Raw genomic sequence first — 19733 nt, forward strand, 5'->3', positions numbered from 1 at the left:
GGACTTGAAATGAGATCACAAGCTAATTTATTTAAGTTTCTCTTGGATTCGAAAGAAACAATTAGAGTAAAAAATTCAGCATGTCCAACAAAAATATCCCACAGGGTAGAATTCCTTTGACCCTAGAAAATTGTAATACCTTCAAAATGATGCTAGAGAGGCTCTTCGAGAAGGAGAAAATTACAATTCACAGCCATCATAGTCATGAATTAACACATTTAATTCAATGAGCACTTGCAAAGTGCAAAAGAGCAAAAATTAAGAAGTCTGAAACAAATTGCTTTCCGGTTAATGCTTGGTTTGACGAGGAATACAAAAAGGCAAGGAAAATGTGGAAAGAGTCAAACAAGGATAACATAAATCTCAAAGCTTACAAGCAGTTATTAAGCAAGAAAAATGTTGATTTCATGGTTTCAAGGAGGGAAGAACTAATCTTCCTTGGGAAAAGTAATCCGAAATTATTTTGGAAGGAGCTCCAACCAAAAAAAGATACAATTGGAAATAATATTACAGCTTCTAAATGGTTTGACTATGCAAGACAACTCTATGAGCAAGTTCCCAAGGTTGACCCTCCCCCCTTGGTCAACACTGATACTGAACTCTTCACGGTACAAAAAGCAGAGATGAGTATCAAGAAGTTGGGTGTTGGAAAAGCAAAAGACGTAGCTGAACTTCAAGCAAAATAGCTAAAGTGGGGCTCAAAGATTCTTGCCCCTCACATTACAAAAATCTTCAACAACATCATACAACAAGGGCTCCCCACAGATTGGACAACTAGTCTAGAAATACCTCTTTTCAAGAGTGGTGAAGTCAATAATCCCTCCAATTATAGGACCATCATGATAAACCCTTTGTTTGCAAAACTATTTGGAAGCATGCTAGAAAACAAAATTAGCAAGTGCGCAGAAGAAAGAGATAAGAGTTCTAGAGGGAAAGCAGGTTTGAGACCTAAACATTCCACGTTAATCATTGTATAACTTTAAGGCACATCATTGAAAAGTTTGGGAGAAAAAGGAAGAATTCTCTTGTTGCTTTGTTGATTTCAGAAAAGCGTTTGACTCGATTCCTAGGGATAAGCTTTGGCACAGAATGGAAGAACTTGGGGTTCCTAAACATTTGAGAGCAGATGTGCATAGGCTGTATGAAGAGGTGAAAATAAAAATTAGAACTTCATCAGGCATTTCTGAAAGTTTTAGAAGCGATATCGGGGTCAAGCAAGGTTGCCCACTGTCTCCTACCCTTTTTGGTTTATATATCGACAAGCTTGAGGAGTGGTTAAATTCGCAAGGGGGTGATGGTATCTATTTGGGTAAGTTTGTTATAAGGCTTCTTTTGTATGCAAATGACCTTATTATGATTGCCAAATCGACTCTTGTTTTGCAAGAGAACTTACTACCCCTTGAGTGTCGGGATGCAAGTCAATATCAGCAAAATAAAAGTAGTGGTCTTCTCTAAGAAAAGAAAACATAACCAGCATAAGTTCTACTTTGAAGGCAACATTCTGGAAGAAGTTGTGGATTACAAATACCTCGGAATTGACTTCAACAAAAATCTAAGCTGGAATGGTTGTAGAAAGAAAAGAAATTTTGGGGGTTGGAAAGCATTTTATGCTTTTCAAAATAGGTGTAGTGAGGCAGAGTAATGGGACTGAAAAACCACTCAAACTCTTTTTGGGCTTCTAGTGATTTCGAAGATTCCTTATGGTTGTGAACTCTAGGCCAGCAATACATTTGACATGTAGTGGAGACAAATTAAGAAAATTCAGAAGCATTTGATTACAAACAAATTTAAGATTAAAAGTGCAGTTTCTTATGATATCTTGTTAAGTGAAACGAGGACTGTTCCTATTGAAGAAATTGCTATGGTGCGATTCATAAGGTATTTAAAAAAAATGAGCAAATGGAAGAGGGTAGATAGCCTAAGGCTGTCTTTAATGATAGATTGTGCAAGAACAAACAAATTTGGATGTAGAAAAATAACAAATGGTTTAGTAAATGGGGTATTTGCTTGAACGTGTATCCCATAAACATCAAAGAGATAAAGCTTTTGTTATGGAAAAGTTCCACAAGCATACTTGGGATAAGGAACTAGGAAGAAACAAAAATTACTATATTGAAGTGTTTAATCCCACTCATAGTCATCAACCAAAAGCACACATAAAGGCCAATATCTCTTGGAGAGCCAAAATTCTTATTGCTCAGTTTAAGGACTAATTCTCATATCTCCATTGTGAAACAGGGCGCTGGAAAAGGCCAAAGGAAGTGTGGGAGGAAAGAGTATGCATTTTTTGTTCTTCCAGGAAAGTGGAAACATAAAAACATTTCATTCTAGAATGTGAGGCCTTCAAAGACAACAAGGAAAGTTATGCAGATATGTTGGTAGCTAGCTCTTGGGATAATCTATTTAGCGAGGGGTTTTTCGAGAAGCTAGAAGCATTTATTTTGAAGCTTCACAGAAAAAGGGTCAAATAGATCAAGCAGATAAAGAAGCAACCTATCCCATAGGTTATCTTTCTTCTTCTTTCTTTCCATTTAAAATCTCCTCGCATGTGCTCAGGTCCTGTGGATATTTGTGCCAACGAATCCACCAATAGCACATTGTCTAAAAAAATTTGCACGAATTCTTGCTCACCGGGCAAATCCCAAATGAACAAGGCCAAGCATTAACAGGCAGCGACGAGCTCACCAGAAGCAATTCGAAAGATTTCTTGGAAAGTGCCACCTGTATGTACCTCATTCATGATTAAAGATTTTATTTATTGAACATTTTTTTTGTAAAGTCGACAAATTAAACTAGATTGCCATGATCCTCATCTGTTCTTATCTTGCGAAACCTAAACTTTTTAATTTTATTCATAAAATGGACAAAAATGGAAAATTTCTTTTTAATCTTTTTAATCCTCTTACCATAGTTATTAAGAAAGTAATTTTTATCAAAATTATAATTTAAATATAAAATATTTACTTATATTTTTTAATATTAATAACTATATTTTAAACTACATAAATTTAAATTTATTGATAAAATATTATCAATTTTAAAATATTTGTGGTGTGCAAATATTTATATTATTATATTACATAATAAAATATAATTAAGACAATAAATTTATGTCTATATAGGTAAGCATGTAATAAAATAAATTCATTTCTCCACATCATAATGAGTAGTTAAGTCACATACAAGAAGCAACTTGTATTCCAGATAAGATAGTGTTAGTGATGTCTTTATAACACTGTTTATTTTTAGGTTTAGAAATATTAAATTACTATTTTATTAAAAAAAATTACTTCTGCTCACAACTTAGTATGCTAGAGATGTTGTAATATTTAATATTTTGGCTTAGTTATGATAAAATAATCTAAAATAAAATAAACAACATAAAATTCTTCAATTTATAGTTGTTTTCTATGGTATTTTTAGGCCAAGATTTTTCCTCATAGTATTCTTCTTTAATATGGTCCATTTAAAAGTTTAATTAAATCAGTGTAGATCCATCTTAATCTACCAAGTGTAAAAAAAACCAAAGTCAAATATCACCTCTAATAATAACTAGCATTTGCACCAGATGTTGCAAAGAAAACGCCGTAAGGCATAAAGTGCGGAAATCCATTATCCATGTAGTGTGTGCATTACTCAACAAGGTGGATCTCTTTAAATTTGTTGCAAACATTTATGTTATTGCATTGCTAATTTATTTAGAATCTACTACTACCTCCTCTTCTTGGAATATTAAATTTATTATCACCCCATGATGACAATCCCTCTAATTATTGGAATCACAATTTTTTCCACTTTAGTGGGTTTACCGTCAACCTAAAGAAACATGAATTTGAGTCACTCAACTAAAAAGAAATTGCTAAATTGCTATTTATCATGTTTTGAGTAAAAACAATTAATAACTCATATTTACAACCCTTGAAATATTTACAACCTTTTAAGTCTTGTATTTATAACTCATATTTATAACCCTTTAAAATGAAACTAACTATCTATATTTTTATTAATAATAAAAAGAATCTTCTTTATAAAACTGACACTCACATGCTACTCCTATTGAAAAGGAATCAATACTCTTTGATAAGCAATATTCTTTGATAAGCAAGGAAAGCATTATACTCGACCTCAGGGAACTCAGTGGGCAAAATTATCAATAACTAGTTAATATTGATTTGCATCAATTTCTTTTGGTCCAACCAACAATTAAAATCCATCCCCTGCCACTACAACAATAATACACCATATATCACCTTCCCATTAAAACTGAGAATGAGCTGCAAGTAACTGTGAGAACGCGGATGCCTCATAAGCATGGAGTTAAGTTTGATCCCTGAGCTTTGCTACAATCCTCAACTGTAGAAATATTGAAATTTTTAAGAAGACTCTGGCCATTTCATAAGCAGCTGAGTTGACAGCAGAGTTTGTCTATTGCTGAGTCCCAATCATAGAGATGTCTATATGAGTTATGTCAATGTCTAAGTAGAGCTGTTGAATATGGAATGTCGGTGTAAGTCCTCATCTCTGTCCAACTTATGTCAAAGCAAGGATGCTACATAGGAAGAAATAATTGGTTAATTGGTTGTGGATGATGGCATTTTTGCTAGAAAATTCAATATCTCCTTCATTGATTTCAAAACTCCATTGCTTCACTTGCACCTATCTTCTCAGGCTTTCATATTGATAAAAACAATGTAGAAAATTTTGGTTGAGTTAGTTTCAAACCATAAAATCTACCCCAACTTCATCTAATGGGCTTGTAATATAGCCTTTTTTCCCACATTTTCTTGATTATAAAATAATGTCAAAGTAAAACGAGAGTTAGAAATATTTTTCAACAATAGTCACTTGCATCAGATGATTATTATCTCGCTTGGTTTTCATCCTTATGGCTTAATATGGACAGACCATTTTCTGCAAGATTAGGAAAGCCTACTGTGTCTTTGAAAGATCGATTTGATTAATGGACATAAGTTAAAAACGCAGTGATCATCCTGTAAACAAATATATATACTCTATATATATCAAAGCAGCAGACTTAAGGCACTAAATTTGCCCATTTCAGACTCATATATGATATATATATTCAAATGTTTACATAAACCAATATTTCATCCACAGTGGCTAAGAGTAGTATATATCAAAGACTGAAGGCACTGAAATTGCCCAATTCACTCATATATCTACTCAAATTTCTACACAAACCAATATTTCATTCACAGTGGCTAAGAGTATATATCAAAGTAGCAGACTGAAGGCACTGAACTTGCCCATTTGAGACTTATATATCTATTCAAATTTTTAAACAAACCAATGTGTGATCCACAGTGGCTAAGACTATCTATCAAAGTAGCAGACTGAAGGCACTGAACATGCCCATTGCAAAATTCAGACTCATATCTATTCAAACTTTTACACAAACCAATGTTCATCCACATAGGCTAAGAATATATATCGAAGTAGCAGATTGAAGGCACTGAACTTGCCCTTTTCAAATTCATATATCTATTCAAACTTTTACATAAACCAGTCTTTCATCCACAGTGGCTCGTGATTTTCAAAATTTTTATGTATGCCATAATAAGCACTTCACGAATCAACTAGGAATTGAAGGCACTTGCACAAAGAATATAATAACAGAAAACCAACGTATTCTTGCACAATAATATTATTGATGATAACACTATGCATAAATTGCTATTGCTTTGTTGTAAGCCACAACAGGATCTTGATCTTCCTTGGCATAGATGTTACTGTCAGATGGACTGAGATGAATTTTTGCAGCCCCATTCTTCAATCCAACTTTATTCCTTTTCAATTTTGGGGCCATGAGAATCTGATAGCAGCCAACAAGTTTCTCCTTCTCCTTCTCAACCATCTCACCACCATCTTTTTGCTTTTCTTTATCTTTGCCCTATTCCTTGCATGCACTATTGTTGAAGTCTTGACAGTGGGATTGCTGTTCTTGGGCATCAACAACATTATTAGGTTCAATGGACAGTAATTTTCTCACAAATGAAGGCCTGGGTTCGACAGGATTCCCCATCAAATCTCTGAAACCCACAGCCCCCCAGTTGCAGGGATGAATCTGTTCATTCTGTGAAGATCTACTCCATCAAGAATCATGGTGCCAAGGTTGAGAATGCCATGTGGGTGACCAGAAGGATGACGGACCTGCAGTGCCAAGAAACTCATCCCACTGAAATTTGTGCTCCCGTAGCCCTTGAGGAGAGTGGAAAGCAAGACCCTCACAGTGCCTAGCAGGGTATCCCTGAGGCAACCCACACAGTATATCTCCATCATCACAGCAGAGGTTTCACAGCGGAGCAAACTCTCTTCCACTCTGAATATGGCCTTGTCGTTCCAAGTAGGGTTTGCGCCCCCTGTTCTGTCAATTTGCGTCGTCAGTTTTTTCTCGAAATTGATCCATACAACACAGTAGGTCTGCATCATGCCAAAAAGATGCATCTCCTTCAGATCTTGAGTTGAGATGATGTTAAGCTCCAGCTGTGTGTAAGCTTCCCCCATGATGTAGAGTGAATTTACTGCACAAGGAAACGCAATATTCAGAGACCACCCTGATTGAAATTATAGGAGCAGAAACGCCATGAATGAAATCTTTTGAAATCTAAACATTGTATAGAACTGACTTATAAGACAAAACACATCATAGACTCTCTAGCTCATGATGATGAAAGCAGATGGAAATCAGTGCAGAAGGCCACCCCAAATGGTCATGATCGAAGCCAAGAAGCAGAAAAACCCATTCATAGATACAACAATAATGGAACAAACAAAAAAAAAATTGTACCAAATCCATTTGTTGTTTCATTTTAGAATTTTATTGTTGTGATTTCCATTTCAAAACTCCATTACTTCACCTGCACCTATAGTCTCAGGCTCTCATATTCATAAAAACAATGTACAAAATTTTGCTTGAGTTAGTTTTAGATTATAAAATCTACCCATTTCAAAACTCCATTGCTTCACCTACACCTATCTTCTCAGAATCTCATATTGATAAAAGCAATGTAGAAAATTTTGGTTGTTAGTGTTAGACTATAAAATATACCCATTTCAAAACTCCATTGCTTCACCTGCACCTATCTTCTCAGGCTTTCATATTGATAAAAACAATGTAGAAAATTTCAGTTGAGTTAGTTTCAAACCATAAAATCTACCCCAACTTCATCTAATGGGCTTGTAATATAGCCTTCTTTCCCACATTTTCTTGATTATATAATAATGTCAAAGTAAAACGAGAGTTAGAAATATTTTTCAACAATAGTCACTTGCATTAGCTGATTATTATCTCGCTTGGTTTTCATCCTTATGGCTTAATATTGACGGACCATTTTCTGCAAGATTAGGAAAGCCTTGTGAATCCTTTAGCTTCAAAGTAATTCTTTCAGATCACTTGCCTATCTATCTGGAGTCTAGACCTCTCAAACGAAGAGGCCTAAAAACATACCATTTTCATTTGAACAGCTGCAGTTTGGCAACCCAGACATAGAAAATAAAATCCAATATTAGTGAAATGAAGACACTCACATTACATGAACAAAAATGTGAAGTTTCAAAGTAATTCTTTCAGATCACTTGCCTATCTATCTGGAATCTAGACCTCTCAAACGAAGAGGCCTAAAAACATACCATTTTCATTTGAACAACTGCAGTTTGGCAACCCAGACATAGAAAATAAAATCCAATATTAGTGAAATGAAGACACTCACATTACATGAACAAAAATGTGAATCCTTTATAAGAAGCTTCAAAATGTAAAGAAAAAAGTGGAACAACTAGGTTTTTGTAAACATATTCAAAAGAAACATGAACTAGAGATAGAGATGGTTAGTGTTGTAAAAGAAAAGGAATTGATATTGTGGCTTGAAAACGACAGATGCTTCCTTTATACTTTTTAAGTGCCAAGCATAAACCACCTTCCCATCTAAGGAAGGATAACAGTAAGTACAAGGAAGACCACAGATGCTTCCTTTATACTTCAATTGTCAAGCATTAACCAACATTCATAAGGTAGGTGCTTCCATAGACTCTATCTGATCATGTGACCAACCAGCCCAACTTAACAGCCATGACAGCATCAGCAGATCAGTGGCCCCTTGCGGGGCCACACCAGCCCAACTTAACAGCCATGACAGCATCAGCTGATCAATGGCCCCTTGTGGGGCCACACCAGCCCACCTTTGGGCAAACCACTATGTAAGAAAATGAAAACTTGGTGGAAACTGTAGCAGCAAGCCACTTTCACCTACCCATCTTGTCTCTCATGGCTAGTCTTCAAATGAATAGAGGAAAGATTACCGAGTCATGAACTTTTAAATGAGGGCATATTATCAAAAACCTTGAATGAGACTCATGAGAATCTATAAAAGAAAAGAAGAAGTCAGACATGCCTAACTTAGTGGTTGATACAGTGCTTAACCACATTAATCACCCTCGTTCAAATACTGGAAGGCATAAAGCCCTGCGTTAGTAAAAAGTTCAGGAATGCGATTCTAGCTGCATATGTCAGGAATAGTAAATTAGAGGACGGCCAAAAGTTGTTCGACAAAATGCCTGAACGAAATGTAGTTTCATGGAATACAATGATAGCAGGATATGCTCAGATTGGACGCATGGAGGATGCACGCCAATTATTTGAGAAAATGCCCAAACGAGATGTTGTGTCATGGACTTCGGTTATTACCGGATATGCCAAGAATGGATGCTTTCAAGAGTCATTGGATCTCTTTTCCTGTATGCATGAGGGGTGTGTTTACCGGAACTAATTTACATTCACCGGTGTTTTGAGTGCATGTGCCAGCCTTGAAGTCTTGCTACCAGGCAAGCAGGTCCATGCTGACAGTATTAAAATGGGTTTTCAATTTGATATTTCTGTGGGTAATGCAGCAATTAACATGTATGCCAAATGTGGAAGCATAGATAATGCACGGCAACTGTTTGATACAATGCCTGAACGAGATGTAGTTTCGTGGACTTCAGTGATCGCAGGATATGCCCGGAATGAGCATGGCAAAGATGCATTGGAATTCTTTGCCCGAATGCTTAGTACTGGTACAATGCCTAACCAGTCCAACCTAACTTGTGTCCTGGGCATATGCACGAGCCTAGCAGCCCTTGAAGATGGCAAGCAAATCCATGCTCACACTGTCAAAACTGGTTTTGTGTCAAATGTAAACGTGGGCAATGTCCTTGTTAGTATGTATGCGAAATGTGGGGAAATTGATGATGCGCGCCTGTTCTTTGAGAGGATGTGTGAAAGTAATGTGCTGTCATGGAATTCTATGATTGTGGGATATGCAGAGAATGGAAGAACAGATGAGGCACGACAGCTCTTTGATGAAATGCCTGAAAGATATGTGGAATCTTGGAATGTGATGATTGTGGGATATGCTCGGAATAAAAAAACATTTGATGCCCGGGTACTATTTGAGAAAATGCCCGAGGCAAATGTCATATCATGGACTGCTGTCCTTACAGGATATGTTCAGAATGGACAAGATGAGGAAGCCCTGCAGCTTTTTTCTCGAATGGGACAATCTTGTGTGAAACCTAATAACTCCACCTGGGCAGTTGTTTTAAGTTCATGTGCTGGCCTAGCAACCCTGGAACAGGGCAAACAGGTTCATGCTCAAATAATCAAAGTGGGATTCGAGTCAGATGTTTTTGTGAGAAGTGCCATAGTTGATATGTATGCTAAATGTGGGAACCTAGATGATGCACGGCTATCATTTGATAAAATTTACAAACCTGACACGGTCTTATGGACCACAATTATATCAGCATATGCTCAGCATGGACATGGCAGGGAGGCATTACTACTCTTTGAAGAAATGCAACAAGCAGGCTTGACTCCAAATCACGTTACATTTCTTGGTGTTCTGGCTGCATGTAGTCATACAGGCCTAGTGGACAAAGGCTGGCACTATTTCTTATCCATGAGTCAGCAACATGGTATTAGCCCAAGAGTGGAGCACTATGTCTGCATGGTAGATATTCTTGGTCGTTCAGGGCACTTGGATGAAGCAGAGGACCTTATCAACTCCATCCCTTATGAGCCTGATGCTATTCTGTGGAAGGCCTTGCTTGGTGCTTGCAGAGTCCATGGAAACCTTGATATAGGCAGACGTGCAGCAGAACACCTTTTTGATTTGGAACCTCAAAATGCAGCTGCCTATGTCTTGCTGTCAAATATTTATGTTGCTGCAGGCAAGTGGGATGATGTTGCAAAGGTGAGAAGAACGATGAAAGATAGGGAGGTAAAGAAGAATCCTGGATGTAGTTGGATTGAAATCAAGAATGTGGTGCACAAATTTATTGTAGGAGATAGATCACACCCACAGTCAGAGAGAATTTATGCAATGCTGGATCACTTGTCTAAGCGGATGAAGGAGGCAGGATATATGCCTGACACAAAATCTGTACTGCTTGATGTGGAGGAGCAGCGCAAGTAACAGAGTTTCGTTGTCACCACAGTGAGAAGCTGGATGTTGCCTTAGGGCTTGACAATACAGTTCCATGGTTGCTTACTTGTATAGTCACAAACCTTTGAATTTGTTGTGATTGCCACAACAAATTCATCGGGGGTGAAATTGTTGCTCTCGATGCATACTGATTCCATTATCTCAATTGTGGAATTTGATTTTCGGGGGATTATGATTTATCTATGATAATAATTTAAACTCCCCTCATTCATTAATTCTTCATTTATGATGTAATATTGGAGAAATGACAACAGGTTCAAAACTGCAAAATATTATCTGATATATAAACGGTGCCATCAACAACACAGACCTGTTTATTTTTAAATCAAGGTACAGGATTTATGTGAGAACACTTCTCAAATGGCATGTCACCTTTAGGACAACTTTTCATGCCATTCTTAGTATAAACATATTAGAAGAGCTTGATTTCTATCACATTAACAGGAAACAATGAAACAGCTGAATATCTTTGATGCCTAGGTATGTCTGCTACTTCTGACAGAAGCTCTTGTATTATTGGGTTCTTCTCTCATAGATTTTTGGATCTCTGTTAAACACCATTGTTTTTCTGCTCATGCATCTTAAGCCTATCTAATAATTTCTATTAACAGAAGAAAGCTTGTGGCTAAACATTTTTGAAAGTGATGAACTTGAACTTTTAAGTTTTTCTGATTTGAGTTTTGGCACATACCAGGAGAAAGTCACAGAACGCAGCATCATATTTTCTGATCTTGTGTCGAGTACTCTATGAACGGAGCTTTCCCAAAGGTAAGAGACAGACATTTTAAAGCAAGTAGGCTGACAAAACAAATATAATGTCCAACTGAATAGATATAAATGGAATTTGAATTTATGCATCACATTAGGGTAAAGTAAACTAAATTTAAAAATGGTACACTTACAATTTTTTTTTTTGATGTTACAGGGAAGACAAACCTCGCTAGGATGCATCCATCAATAAGCAGCTATATTGTAGGTTGATAAGAGTTCAAAACTTCAAACTTTCAAAACAAGCTAAATTCAAAATTTTGATCAATCTTTCTGTAGGAACACGGTTGACGAACATTGTTAAGATTCACAATCCCTCATTGCTGATTGCTTTTTCTTATCCTTCTGCAAATTATTGCTTTTTCTTATCCCTCATTGCTTATTGGAATTTATGGTCCATCGTTTGTATAATCCAGAGGAAACAAATGTGAATAGGATAGGGTTAGGGTTGATGAACAATACAGTGATCGATCCGGGCGCTAGAGAATATTTTCAAGATTTTGTGTCAACTCTGTGACAAATATCGCGGCTTTATTGTTGACGTTATGGGTGAGGACTTGGCACTGCACCTTCTAAATCTAATTCTGAAGTATGCATTATTGCATCCAGAAGAGGGGTGGGCGAAGTGTCTAAAATTTAAATACATCTTTGAAAGCACCGCGGCTCAAAGCAGACACAGTCCAGACAATGATAGTAAAGAGCGAGAGCGACGGAGCGCTGAGTTGATCTACAATTATCTTCAACAGGCTGTGTTCAATCGGAATGGAGGATCAATGGAATAGAAAGGAGTTGGACAGTGATAGTAAAGAGCGAGAGCGACGGAGCGCTGAGTTGATCTACAGTTATCTTCAACAGGCTGTGTTCAATCGGAATGGAGGAGCAATGGAATAGAAAGGAGCGTTAATTGAATGTAGGGGATGAAACAGTGAAACGGGGCATGCAGGGAAGAAAGACATGAAGAGTCTCTGCGAAGAGTCTCATCGCCAGCAGGCAGTCTCATCGCCAGCAGGCAGTCTCTGCGAAGAGTCTCATAGCCAGCAGAAGAGTCTCATCGGCCTGTGAAGAGTCTCATCGTCAGCAGGCCAGGCCTGACCTTTCATGGCCCATTACCATGGAAAAAAACCATTTTCTATGAAAAAAACAGATTAAACGAACGGCAGAAAACACCCCAATCATCTAACACACAGAATCAATGGCTCACAATCGCACACGTAACATTTTAGGGATGTCTTTCTCAGAGGGAACGCCTTACGGCGTAAATATCATATACAAATGCGATTCATTTTTTTTTTTTTTTTTTTTAATATATTTTTGTGTCTTTTTATCTCATCAGATTTCCAACCCCACATATTTATGAAAAATACCATATTAAAACCTCCGTATCGAAACCTCACATAGCTAATACGCTCTTTTTCACATTTCCTACGTCTAAATGCTAGTATAAATATTTTCCATAGAAGGAAAAAGAAACGTGGGATCCATTGAAGTGAGCCGATGGCGTAAAAACAATTTATGACGTGGCATTTAACCACATGCATGATTGAACGAGTCAATCATGATCGTTACATGATTCCGCGGCTATGTGTAATCCAATGGTCTCAATCATTTCTCCACTATGCTGTCAGCCTAAAAGTGGTACTAACGAGTCACGAGAAAATTGGGCATTGTCAAAAGGAAGAGAAGTGTTCATGTTGGGATTCGAACTTCGTATCACCGATACAGAAATGTGAGTCCTGGCAGCAGATAACGAGAGGAATGGAGGAATTTGATGGTATGCTCAGCCCTGAGTTAGGAATGACCGCAATTCCTAACAGGGGAAAATTGATGGCGATTCCTATTTCCACCTCCATAGCAAAGTTAATGCTATGGAGGTACCCTCTGACAGCCCGACGACCACCATCCACCATGCATCATATTTCCATCCATCATCGGTCTCCGGCATCCCTCTCCGGCTGCCCATCTGCGCCCCGGCGACCCTGCCCGCAGCTCAAATCGTATTGATTACAGATTGATCAAATCGCAGCCACCCTCAAATCGATCGTATTGATTACAGATTGATCAAATCGCAGCCACCCTCAAATCGATCGTATTGATTACAGATTGATCAAATCGTATTGATGACATATTAATCAAATACGGCGCGTGGCCTCCACTCACTCAAATCATATTAATTCCCGGGAGAGCTCATTTACAGATGGCAAGAATGCGACCACCCTCCTCCCGCCTTCAAAACCCTTCCTGCTCCGCGGCAAACAGAACAAAACCTGCAAAACCGAACAGAACATTATCTGCGAACAGCTGCAAAACCATTCTGCGAACAGCTGCAAAACCATTCTGCGAACTGAGGAGCGTTCAATTCAATACCTGGAGGAGCTGCGGCTGGCAAGGTTAGTGCCGAATTCTTGGTGAATTTTGTAATATCTTCTTGTAATAATATCTTATACGTTCATGTGTAAATTTGTTTTCCGTCGGTCGCCATTGAAGGCCTCGAGCTGTGCCCTCTATAATCTTTAAACGATTTTCCCAACTCAAAGGATTCCTTATCTCTCCTGTAGATCTCCAAAAAAATATTTGCAAGCTTCAATACAGATAATATTTGAATGCTTCAATACATGTAATTGAACCAATACAACTTTTTTTTTTTAACGAACAACTTGAATCGCTAAAACCACAGCTTTAATGAGAACAGCTTACCAAACAAATGCTTGTCAAGACTGTTATTTGACATAAATTCATAAACCAGCAAGCGTTCATGCCCTCGCGTGCAACATCCAAACAAACGAACAAGATTACGGTGACGGGCGCTGCTGATGAGCCTCGCTTCTGTGAGAAACTCCTGTGCGGCTTCAGTAGTCTGATGCCTTCCATTTAGTTTTTTAATCGCAACTTCCCTCCCATCCGGAACTCTTCCCTGCTCGTCTAAATAATTAGAATCCATCTGCAAATAATCCATATAATTGAACAGACTCACAAAAGGCACTTTTGATATTATACCTTATAAACTTCACCAAATCCTCCTCTGCCAATTACATTGTTTCTTTGAAAGTTCCCGGTAGAATTTTTCAGAAACTCGTAATCGAAAACCTCAAAGCTTTCCTTAACCGCAGTTAGGTTGTCATCTGCACACAGTATTTCTCACAACGATTAAATAAGACCAAGTCAAAGAAATCCGGAAAATGTAGTTTGGATTCTGGAAGCCCTAATAGTGATGATAAATCACCTGGTCGACTGCAACTCTTCCATTGTCTACTTCGTCGACATAACAATACGAAACACACCACCGCAACCAGCACTGCTCCGCCAATGCTGACTGACAATTTGGTCACTAGTTTTGAAAGCTGATGGCGAGGAGGGCCGAAGATGGAAAACCGAAGGGAAAGCTGATGGACGGGTTAAATAAGGGCGTCGATATGCATGAAGCTGAGAGACGGGTGGATGATTTGAGCAACCTGGCAGACAAGGGCGATGGCGTTCCTGCATGGAAAAGGGCGTGGAGGAGCGAGCAGCTGGCAAGGGAGGCTTCCTGATTGGGCGGTTTAATCGCTGATTGCCAGTTGTCGTTGTCCGGAGGTCATCGTCTCTAGGTCATTGCCGCTTATAGCCAGTTGATCATAGCCTTGGTATTGCCAATTATCGTTGCCAATAGAGCGAGGCGTCATAGAGTGTTGTCGTTGCTGCTACATAGTAGGTTGTAAATATTTAAATATATAAATTGAGTTTATTAATAATTTAATTTATATGATTAAATTAATTTTGAAATTTTGTAATGTAATATGTATAATTATTATATTAATATTGGTTAAAAATTTAATTTATATTATATAAATAAAAATTATGAGTTAATTATTAATTTAAACAACTCACCAAGTTGGAATAACCTCTGCAAGGTAGTTCCGATAACACAGTGAAGAGAACAAACTATCGAGCTCAGTTAGACAAACATGGTAGGTTAAACAATAAGAATTTAGTAGCAAAACCGAGCAAATCTCTATCGGAATGAATTGGTGAAATGAGATAATGTTTTGGCAAAGGGAAGGTTGATATGACCACCATTGGATCAAAATGAATAAATTCCAACCATTGATTAAATACCTGGGGGCTAACCATAGATTGCATGTGAAGTCATCTGGACTCGTGTAGGGGGACCAATAGATAAGCCCCATATAATCAAAGTTATACTGTGTTTATTCCATATTATGGCATGTATAATAAAGAAAAGTACTTTGGGAAACCATCAAATAATACCTGTGGTGGAACGCTAGTATAAATAATAACATAAAGTTTGTTAAGTTGGTTCAAATCACCGTTGCATACATCAAAACTATATTTCACCATTTTTAGATAGGAACTTAGGACATATAAGATATATGTCACAGAAAGGAAACACGCCTATATACATACCAAGTAAGAAACAATGTGTATCTACCAGAGGAACTTAGGTTAAAAATGGTTAAACCCTATTTTATATTTATTATATATAAAGGTGTGTGAAGAAATGTTAAAGGGCTATAAAGCCTTGTTAAAATAACTAAAGGGAAAAAACAAACATCTATGTAGTTAAGGAAGCCAGGGAAAAGAAAAGTTGAAGAAATTAAAGAAGGAATAGAACTAAATAATTAAATAACAAAAGCTTAACATAATGTTATTTTGTTGAATCTGGAAGGAAGCCAGAAAGAAAAGAAAATAAAATAAAATAAAAAAAGAAGTTGAAGAACTTGAAGAAGGAATAAAACTAAATAATTAGATAACAAAAGCTTAACTAATTTTATTTTCTTGAATCTGATCTTCTCTTCTATGACTAAAATTAAAGAGAGACAAAATATGGAAAAATTGAGCATCTCTCACTCAACCTCTAGATTCACTAGCATGAAAGTAGATACATTTAAGGTATTACAAATCAGCTAAAGAGTTGGGACAAATTCCTGATAAATACGATCTACATCTTAAATAAATCTCACAACTTGACTAAGAAACCATAATCTCAACAAACATATGAAAATACAACGAGAATGTACGAGTTTGAAGTAAATTTACTTTTTCGTTTCATAATAAAAAAATCCCAAAGTGACACTGACCAACCACCGTATATTTAGCTTATATCTATTCACTTTGTTAACTGGAAAAATTTATATTTATGTGTTGACATTATTTAACTCTTTTCATTATTTATGTGTTGAGTTTTTATCATCTACATAAAAAGTTTAGTTGCAACAAATAGATATGTTTTTTGTCCAGTAACGTATTATATATAGCGTTTAAAATGTATTTTAGTGTTTATTCTATTATTATGTTGTTCTTTTTAGATTATGGTATATGGAGAGCATTAGTGTCTTTACTCTCCTCGTTATATTTGCAGGAAAAAAATATGTCCTATAAAAAAATGGCATCCTATTTTGCCTTTGTTGGAGAATCCATAGAGCCCTCCCCCATGGAGTGTGCGGGTTACGAGCAGTATGTGCATCTCCCCGAGCTCAGTGCCATGTGGAAATTCAAGGAATGGCCTGGTTGGTCTAGAGAGGGGTTGGTAAAGGCTGCCTTACAGTCATTGGAGATTACTTTTCAGTTTGTTTCGTCTGTGCTCTGTGACACAAGGACTTACATTGACAAAGAGGAATGGAAGAGAAGGCTTGAATCCTTAATTAGTTCCCAGATTGAGTTGATTTCAATGATTTGTGAAAATGACAAGCAGGTTCCCACTCTTCAGTTGTCAGTAAGTAGTGGTGTTCTCTCATGGAAAGTTTTCCATGAGGTATGGCAGAGACCTGGTGCTTTACCTGTGGTTAGCAGAACAAGTGAAGAGAGCTTACTTCCTCGTTTGGGTACATGGAAAAGCGCTGAAGCTATGGTTTCTAGAATATGGCTTGCCATTGAAGGCCATATGCAGAGGACTCCCTTCACTTTAGGTCTGGGGGAACCAAATATGTCAGGTAAGCCTCTTCTTGAATATGATAGAATCTGCAAGCCAAGATATTTGCACTCTTTAAAACAACATAAACAGTTCCATAATCTAGAAGATGCCAAACTTTGCAATGTCCTCCAGATCTTTGAGGCGTGGGTATTTGTAGGCCAAGAATTGCTGCAGAGAGTATATGAAAGAATAGACTCTGGGGATTTCGTAGGAGCATCCGCAGACTGTTGGATGGTTGAAAGGATGTGGAACATGCTCACAGAAATTGTGAATTTGCTTCTAGTGATGGACCCAGATGATTTCCTTTGCCTTAAACACCAGTTGGCAATTAGTAGCACTAGTACACTTGCAGGCGCATATTGCCTTCGGTCTGCCCCCCTTAGAGACCTTACAAATGCATGCAAGGAACTAAGGCATCTGGTGCCCAAAGTCATCGGTGTTGAGGCTGATCCAAAGGGTGGACCAAGGGTCCAGGAGGCACTTATGCATTTGTTTCATTCACATGGACTGCGCTCACATAACACTTCAGGTGCTTACCATGTTGCAACAATACATGTTCTGTTGGCCTTCCAGGCAATAGAAGCAGCGGTGAAAAGGTTTTTCTTCTCATATCAGCAGCTGGTAGTAACAACCATGGGTAGCACTGAAATGAAGGGTCCATCATATCTAGGTGCTTGTGATGCCCTACGTCATATATATTTTGAACCACCTTATTTCCCTAGTGTGGATGGTGCAAAGACATTTTTGGGTTACTATTGGCACTAAAAGTTACAACTATGGTGGATGGTACACTGGAAGATCTACAGACAAATCAAGTGAAGTGTACAAGAGAAAGAATAGTGCCTTGAGTTTTTCAATGTATTACCCCAAATTCATTCATACACTTTTTACATTGACAGTTTTGAGTACTATACGTAGAATTATATTGGATATAGGATTAGACTCATTTTTGTTCATCCCCATCAGTAGGACCAATCAATAGAACAGTGGTAGAAATTTGGGATTTTTTTTTTCCCTCTCCAACATGGATAGGATACTAAGGATTCATAGTGTGCAATTCCTCCTTCGTTAAATAGTGTATGAGATTGTCCAAAATTAAAAAGGTAATTATTAAAATTATTAAATTTTACGAGTTGTTTCTTTTTTTAATTTTTTAATTCTTTACCTAAATTTTATGATGGATTTAATGATATTTATATAATTCATTATAAATTTTAACATGAAATGTAGTTTAATGCTGTTATTTTTATATGTTTTTTTAAGATTTTTTTATTCAGTGTGTGAAACTGAGATAATTTTAATTTTAATTTGTTAAGTTTATTTAATGGAATGCATCATAATTTTTTTAGATTATTGAATTTATTTAATGGAATGTATCATAAAAAATTTAATGTATTAAATCTATATCATATTCAAGCTACATTCCTACCATAAATATCCACTCATTTCCAAAGTTTTGAGAAAAAATATTAGATAATGCAGTTCAGATTGACTAATAACATATAATTAGTATAGTTTTTTATCTCTACATTTATTTTACAAAGTACTCTGATACTTCTTCATACTCTACTTTAATTTTCTTGCACATGGCCTTGTGTTATTGCTTAAGATGTCATTTAATTTAACTGAATTTATGGTAAAGGTATAAATTTTGCCTTTAGTTCTTCAATACAAATTTGTTTTAATGAGATTGTAAATTTTAGTCAAATTATTTCTAGTATAGTATCATTTATAAAATACGTTGTTCTTTAATCATATAAGTTTAAATTTAGAACATTGATAATGCATATTGCTTATAATCATTGTCACTCTTAATATCTATAATTTGGCTTAACACTTATCATTTTCTTGCAGATTGACACACAATTCGCTCGCTTGTGCAGAGCCTAACCCCACAGTTTACAAAGAACAAAAACAATCATTGTAATTTTTCTTTCATGGGTGCCTGGCAACCTTTAGTGAATTGCCTTCACCTCTGCAATTTTGTTCCATATAGTTCAGATTGTTTTAATAATCAGTATTAGTAGGGCAATTACTTAGCATTTACTTTAAAAATTTTACATTTCACACATAGCTTAATAACGGGAAAAGTAAGTGGCCATAATCCACACATTTTTTCAATTTGTTTTGCTCTTTTACCGAAGTCAAATAGTTTAATTAGCAAAGGAGTAAGTGGCCCATAATTCACTCATATTTTTTACTAACCAAAGCATCTTTACTTCATTAGCATTGGGACTAGGAACTGGTGTTATTAAAGAAAGGGAGTAGCCCCTGCTTCCCTTGCGTCTTTTAGACGATCCTGGGCTTGCATCTGAAATCTTTCTGAAAGCACTAAGTTTTTCATCTCCCTTTTTAGGCTCACATAGTGTAATAGGAAGGAAGTAAGTGGCCCATCAACCACACATTATTTTATTTGCAGGTAAGGAACAAACATAATTTACTGTAAGTAGACGAATTTGAAAAGGATCATCGAATATCCACATGACTACAAACTTTGTATGTTCACTATGTCACTTACACACACATTTCACTACACACACTAAGCTACTCTAAAC

The 19733-nt window shown here is 36.8% G+C and overlaps 1 protein-coding gene, 1 long non-coding RNA gene and 2 pseudogenes across 2 annotated transcripts; 2 read left to right on the top strand and 2 right to left on the bottom strand.

Annotated features, from left to right (window-relative positions):
• Positions 1-6042: 6042 nt before the first annotated feature.
• Positions 6043-6525, bottom strand: LOC149164138 (protein SRC2-like). Its single transcript, XM_089429380.1, has one exon. The coding sequence runs from the start codon at positions 6523-6525 to the stop codon at positions 6043-6045; it is 483 nt and encodes a 160-aa protein (XP_089285506.1).
• Positions 6526-8290: 1765 nt separating this feature from the next.
• LOC149164139 (pentatricopeptide repeat-containing protein At2g13600 pseudogene) lies at positions 8291-11575 on the top strand (annotated as a pseudogene).
• A 1530-nt stretch (positions 11576-13105) lies between these two features.
• Positions 13106-14127, bottom strand: LOC149164140 (uncharacterized). Its single transcript, XR_016260202.1, has 2 exons — positions 13965-14127; positions 13106-13819 (listed from the first exon to the last, which is right to left on the bottom strand). It is a non-coding gene; the product is annotated as an uncharacterized LOC149164140 (long non-coding RNA).
• A 2523-nt stretch (positions 14128-16650) lies between these two features.
• Positions 16651-17943, top strand: LOC149164141 (nematode resistance protein-like HSPRO2 pseudogene; annotated as a pseudogene).
• The last annotated feature ends 1790 nt before the right edge of the window (positions 17944-19733 follow it).

This window comes from Pinus tabuliformis, chromosome 5_1 (genome assembly GCF_031772625.1).
Source record: "Pinus tabuliformis cultivar Carrire ecotype Pingquan chromosome 5_1, CPIR1, whole genome shotgun sequence".
In the NCBI taxonomy this organism is placed as follows: domain Eukaryota; kingdom Viridiplantae; phylum Streptophyta; class Pinopsida; order Pinales; family Pinaceae; genus Pinus; species Pinus tabuliformis.